At 42.3% G+C, this 6,000-nt stretch overlaps 1 protein-coding gene across 3 annotated transcripts; it reads left to right on the top strand.

The window, feature by feature from the left end:
- Positions 1 to 261: 261 nt before the first annotated feature.
- On the top strand, positions 262 to 4,713 carry LOC133922283 (NADPH:adrenodoxin oxidoreductase, mitochondrial). 3 transcript variants are annotated; one of them, XM_062367543.1, is made up of 13 exons: positions 262 to 500; positions 970 to 1,074; positions 1,402 to 1,515; positions 1,617 to 1,670; positions 1,919 to 2,035; positions 2,261 to 2,370; positions 2,485 to 2,558; positions 2,671 to 2,732; positions 3,157 to 3,352; positions 3,437 to 3,500; positions 3,593 to 3,660; positions 3,782 to 3,928; positions 4,358 to 4,501. In XM_062367543.1, exons 1-13 carry the CDS (start codon positions 348 to 350, stop codon positions 4,363 to 4,365), a joined length of 1,272 nt encoding a protein of 423 aa, XP_062223527.1. In that variant the 5' UTR covers positions 262 to 347; the 3' UTR covers positions 4,366 to 4,501. The 3 variants fall into 3 exon arrangements, with proteins under 3 accessions (XP_062223527.1, XP_062223525.1, XP_062223526.1); XM_062367541.1 differs by having other exon boundaries at positions 264 to 500; positions 3,782 to 3,924; positions 4,358 to 4,713; XM_062367542.1 differs by having other exon boundaries at positions 372 to 504; positions 3,782 to 3,924; positions 4,358 to 4,713.
- The last annotated feature ends 1,287 nt before the right edge of the window (positions 4,714 to 6,000 follow it).

The raw sequence follows: 6,000 nt of genomic DNA, 5'->3' as shown, positions 1-6,000 counted from the left end.
CTATGCCTTGTTATTCAGCACGTGTAAAAAGATCTCTACGGATGAAAAGTCAACACAAAGAGAGAACCAGCCCATGAAATAAGCCCAGTAGGCACCATTGCGTTCGGGCCCATCATTGAAAAAATAGCCCAGCCCAGATCGTAGAGCGAGATGCACAGATTGGGCTTCCAACGGGACCAAAGCCGTCAAGGGGGCAAAGCAGAATCGGTCGGGCCACTTCGCCGCCGCCGCCGCCGCCGGGGAAGCCGCGCCCCCACGTCTCCTCCGCCACCCCCCCCCCCCCCCCCCAGTTCCCGTCCGACCCTGAGTAGCGTGACCGCCAGCCCACGCGGGGCGACGCTCCCGAGATGGCCCGCGGGCTGCGGCTCCTCTCCCGCGCGGGGAGGCTGCGGCCGCTGCTATCCCCGGGGCCGAGGAGGGCCTTCTCCGCCTCCGCGCGCGAGCCGCTCCACGTCTGCGTCGTCGGCAGCGGCCCCGCTGGGTTCTACACTGCCGACAGGGTATGTGGGGTTGCACGGTTCTTGGCTCTTTGCTTATGTTCTGGCTTCTCATCGTTCTTCCTTCGTATGGCCTGGCTGTGGGATGTGCTCCTCGGTTTTTCAGTAGATTGGTCGTTTCGTCAGTATTTAGCTATGAAATGTGATGCACTCCGGTTCTAGTTTGTGTCCGAATATCCATAGTTAATTCATGTGCTTTGGTGTAAGCCTGATGGTGGGATTATTTAGGTTAGTAATGCTTTTGTGAAATGTGCTGAATCTACAACAAAATGCTGTATAAAGATCCAATGCTAAACTGAGTGAAAGGACGGAAGGTGCAAGATGGCTTCATTGAACTAGATTTTCGTAGAGCCATGTTTGCAAGGCACTTGAAGCTCTCTGCTGTATATGTTCATCAAAGTTTCGATAATTATTTGTTTCTTTGTGCATCTTCGGTGGTGTTTACTGCTTGTTCCTTTGGTGGAGTAAGCAGATGCTGAAGGGTCGTGAAGGAGCACAAGTTGATATCATTGATAGGCTGCCCACGCCGTTTGGCCTAGTCCGTTCTGGAGTGGCTCCAGATCATCCGGAAACAAAGGTGAGCTAGCTTAGTTGCCTTATTGTGAAACTAAAACTCGATCAACCGTCTATCTTTCAGCAACTGCAACTAAGTGAAAAATACTGGTTTAGACTTTAGAATTGGTGATCTGTTTCCTAATTCCTCACCTGTGGAATCATTTTAGTGATTAGGACAATATTTGTTCATTCATAAAATACAGAGCTCTTGTATTGCTCAGTTACTAATTTTAACTACTGCTTGGCACCTGCAACATGTTGCCTTATCAGTATATGATTGTAACTTCGTTTCCAATCTTCATGCTTATGACACAACATAAATTATTCATTACCTTAAACATTCCAACAGATTGTGGTAAACCAATTTTCTCGTGTAGCCGCAAATGGTCGCTGTTCATTCTTTGGGAATGTAACACTGGGAAGGGATGTATCTCTCTCAGAGCTTCGCAAAACATATCATGTTGTAAGTTTTAAGCTTGAAGCAAATATCCTTCTTTTTCCTATTATGACTTTATGAAGAACTTATATAAGTAAATGGTTGAGATAGTATTTACTGATCAACAGGTTGTTCTTGCTTATGGTGCAGAAAGTGATAGGTCACTTGGTATTCCTGGCGAGGTACGACTTTATTTTGACTTCTATTGTTAATCTTTGTGCCACAGTTCAGAGACATCATTTTAACTGTAATCTTAGTGCTGTTGTGAGACTTTTTTAGCGTTTCCTCAAATATTAATGTAGCTTGTATGAAGTAGGCATCAGGGTGCATGTGGCGTTTACAATCCTATCATCTTCATTGTCTATGTGGATGTGATTATTTCATTTTTTAGATGGATTTATTTATTTCTAGTATCATCATTGTACTCTAGGATCTGAAAGGAATTCATTCAGCTCGAGAGTTTGTCTGGTGGTACAATGGACATCCAGACATGCGCGACTTGTCTCCTGATTTGAAAAGCACAGGTTCCGCTGTCGTCCTTGGTCAGGTATATTTTGATCTTGCTTCGAAGATATTAGCATTTAAAGTTTAAACAGAGTACCAACATCTTGGGCCCAAGAGAACTGACTCACAATGGCACACTTTTATTTAACCTTGACAAACAGTTCATCCATAGTTTTATTTAAACTTGTGTTGCTCATGATCCTTAATTTTGTTTGAGTACTATTTATGAATGCAATACCAGTCGTTATCATTACATGATTAATTGCAGGGAAATGTAGCTCTTGACGTTGCTCGTGTTCTTTTACGCTGTAAAACCGAGTTGGCTACTACTGATATCACTGATTATGCATTGGATTCTCTACGTGGCAGCACGATAAGGTATCTTTCCACTTTTAGTATTGAAACCAGGCTTCTTTTTTACTTTCTAGTTTGCTTCCATATATTGCTGATGATAACATAACACATAGTTTGCAATTTGTGTTGCATGTAAAGGAAGGTATACTTGGTCGGGCGACGGGGTCCAGTACAGGCAGCTTGCACAGCAAAGGAACTTCGTGAAATTTTAGGTTGTTTTTTATTGTTGACTATTTGCAATGCTTGACATTTGACACTGTACTTTTATAGTAGCCCATCTCATTGCCATGTTTTAATTCTAAGTTTGAAATCATGTCCATGCAGGTTTGAAAAATGTTCGTGTTTGTATCAAGAAGGCTGATCTCGTGACCTCACCTGCAGATGAGGTTTGTGCTGTAAAGTGCATTACCACCTGTAACTTTTTCCTCCTTTTTCTTTTAGCTGTGTAATTGATTTTTTTAGACTATCCTGGTTTTCTGAAAACTGGCTAATTCAGGGATCAGGAGTTTTTGCTATCTCCTGGCAGTTAGGGCCATTTTATGACGTTTTGTGCTGATTGTAATCAACTTTTTGTATTATTTCGTGTCATGTGCAACAAGTAATATGAGATAGTAGTTGCAATAGTACAAACTAATTATCTGCTTTACTTCCAAACCCACAACGTGATAAGGCTTCTTGCTCAAATATGTCTCTCGTTACTTGGATATTCTGCTTTCAACACTCCCGTGAATTGACTTCCCTAGCTACCTTTCACCTTCTCTTGTTTTGTATCTTGCTTCTGATAAAGGAAAGCTTGCTATCTGATTGCAGGAGGAGATGAGGAATAGTAGAATCCGAAGAAGGGTTTATGAGTTGCTGTCTAAAGCTGCAAGTGAGCATAAGGACAACAATAACAATGACCAAAAGGAGCTTCACTTTGTGTTTTTTAGAAGACCTATTAGATTCATGCCTTCAGAAAATGGTTCAACGGTTGGTGCTGTTCAACTTGAGAAGACAATTTTAAAAGGTCTGGTGTATCAGGTGTAGAAGTGAATCTTCTTGACCATTTTCTTCTTGAGCTTTTTGATGATTATTCTTGTTTGTTACGTAGATGATGTAGTAACTGGGAAGCAGGTGGCAGTTGGAACTGGTGAGTTTGAAGACCTGAAATGTGGGTAAGTGCTTTTGCTCATGCTTTCCTGGTTTTTATGGCTACTTAACCCCGTTGATTTCTTAAAATCCATCTAATATACTGTTTTCTTCCTAGTCTGGTCTTGAAAAGCATTGGATACAAATCCTTGCCTGTGCAAGGTTTGCCTTTCGACAAAAACAGAGGTGCATAAAATTGCCTTTTTTGTTTGCTACCTTGGAGCTTCTATATTCTGTTTATTTTCGTTTTTGATCCATGAAGAGTATATGCAATTGTATTTGTGTGATGATACTCAATTCCTTTTAGGAGTTGTTCCAAATTTGAGGGGCAAAGTCCTGAGCAGTGAATCAGAGACTGCCACGGTGGAAACTGGACTGTACGTGGTAGGATGGTTAAAGAGAGGACCAACTGGGATTGTTGCAACAAATCTCCACTGTGCTGAAGAAACAGTAGGTACCTTTATTCCATTGTTGTCTGTCATCCCTTATCTGTGGAGCCCAGGAAGTTAGTTTGCTGCAGAAGTTATGCAAATACCCAATCGGAGTGCTACTTAGTATCCTGTGCTGAGGTGCTGTTGCTTGTTCTTTTCTGACAAACATCGACAATAACCCCTGAAGTAGCTTGATTCCACAGCAACCAACTTTTTTTTTGGCAGAATTCAGCAACATTAACTTATCCAAGTTTCATATAGAGCGTCTGTTAGTATGGCTGTCAGAAGAATAGTTACTTTTCCATGTTCGTCACACAGAGAGAATGGAAACCTCGAGGCCATCAAAATTTCAAATGAAATGTTTCACATTTAGAACTGTAACTATATCTATTGGTTGGTTGCCATTTTGATAGGCTATATATGATTTATTCTGTTTATGGGTTAACTAACAGGTGGCTAGCATCCTTGAAGATGATAAAAAGGGTGTGCTAACGTTCCCATCTGATTTGAAGAAGCAAGGAAGAACGGGACTACTTGAGATCCTAGAACGAAAGAATATCCGTTATGTGCCATTCAGTGGCTGGGAAAAGATTGATTCCACAGAAAAGATGGCAGGGCAGCTGAAGAACAAGCCTAGAGAGAAGATCACAACCTGGGTTGAGCTCCTGAGAGCTGCAAACGAGGAGTAAAGGATAGTGGCGCTCCCAGCAATTTTTTACTTCGTGTATTTGTATCACAGAATCGCATTAATGAGAGATAGATCTGTACTTCTTAATAAAAGGTAACATCAACACATAATGACTGGAGAGCTTAAGCTCATGTACACTCAAACTTTGGCACTTAGTAAAGAAAAATACGAACAGTGATTCATTTCGTAGAAGTAAAAAATTGGTCTATTCCTTATTGCAATTGTGATTACATTTACGTTTCACGATGATTTATTGCCGCAATAAAAGATTTACGTACCATCTGTCCAATATCTATGTCCATTGTTGAATATATTGGTGTATGCAAAATTGACAAGATACAAACGCATAAGCCACATAACTATATCTGGAGACTACAAGCCACCATATATTCTGTACGCCACAGAAATAACGCAAATCTTGTAATTTGACTTGACGAAAGGGCTTTATGATTGGAGTTGGGCAGCTTCTGTTTGTAACTGCTTGCTATAGCTGCTGCATTGTTGGCCAGGCTTTTGGGCAGATTTGCAAGCAAGCAAAGGTCACCAGAACGACCACAATGATGTTTTTCTCCTCGTCGCTTGTTGGCGTTACAATAATATTGAGCTTTGTGTGTTGCTCTGTTCGGCAAAAGAACGGAAGTAGCATATCTCCAGGTGTTTTTCCATCACCACTTCTAGGGCAACGTCAAAGCTATAGACATCACACTTCTCCGTTAACACCATTGTAGTAGATGACAATTCTGTTAAAAGAAATAAAACTATTAAGATCAGGAGAAATTACTTGTATAAAGTTGTTAAATCATGTTGTATTCTAATATTAATTAAAGAATAAATGCCATGTACCTAGGGCTATGTAGCCACATGTCTCTACTTGCTCCTTCGAGCTCTGTTATGAATAAGGCTGGGAACGGGGTTGGTCGGGTCGGTCCCCATGGGTTTTAGACCCGACGGGGACGGGGGCAATTTTTACTCCGCGGGGGTCATGGGTTAGGGTTCCGAAATGAATTCGGGTCAGGGTCAGGGGTAAAAATTCACTCGTAGGTGCCTAAAAAATCCCATCACCCACGGGCCGCGATCCAATCCTGCATTCTGCCGTCGCCCGTTGCACCCGCCATCGCCCGCTGCGCCCGAGGCCTCCGCTTCGACGAGCGGGGTCTCTGTCGGGTTTCGGGTCCCCGCCAGGTTCGGGATCGAAGGTGGGTTTTCACCCATTAAGGATTTCGGAGACTGGTCGAATTTTTTTGGGTTCGGATTTCGAGTCGGGTATATTCTTGCTGCATCGGTCCCGATCCGCCCCGTTGTCGGACCTAGTTATGAAGACAAACTTGTATCCTGCTATGCCAATGCAATATTTTTTATCAATTTTTTTATGTTGCATCAAATGTCTTGGAATGCATTATTCCTGTC

Source organism: Phragmites australis, chromosome 6, assembly GCF_958298935.1.
Source record: "Phragmites australis chromosome 6, lpPhrAust1.1, whole genome shotgun sequence".
Lineage (NCBI taxonomy): Eukaryota > Viridiplantae > Streptophyta > Magnoliopsida > Poales > Poaceae > Phragmites > Phragmites australis.
This window is presented reverse-complemented; position numbering and strand designations above follow the sequence as displayed.

Coding starts and splice junctions, on each gene's coding strand:
- LOC133922283 (XM_062367541.1), top strand. CDS start 348: ATGGCCCGCGGGCTGCGGCTCCTCTCCCGCGCGGGGAGGCTGCGGCCG. Junction 501..969: donor GGTTCTACACTGCCGACAGG/GTATGTGGGGTT, acceptor TGGAGTAAGCAG/ATGCTGAAGGGTCGTGAAGG. Junction 2,559..2,670: donor GGAACTTCGTGAAATTTTAG/GTTGTTTTTTAT, acceptor ATGTCCATGCAG/GTTTGAAAAATGTTCGTGTT.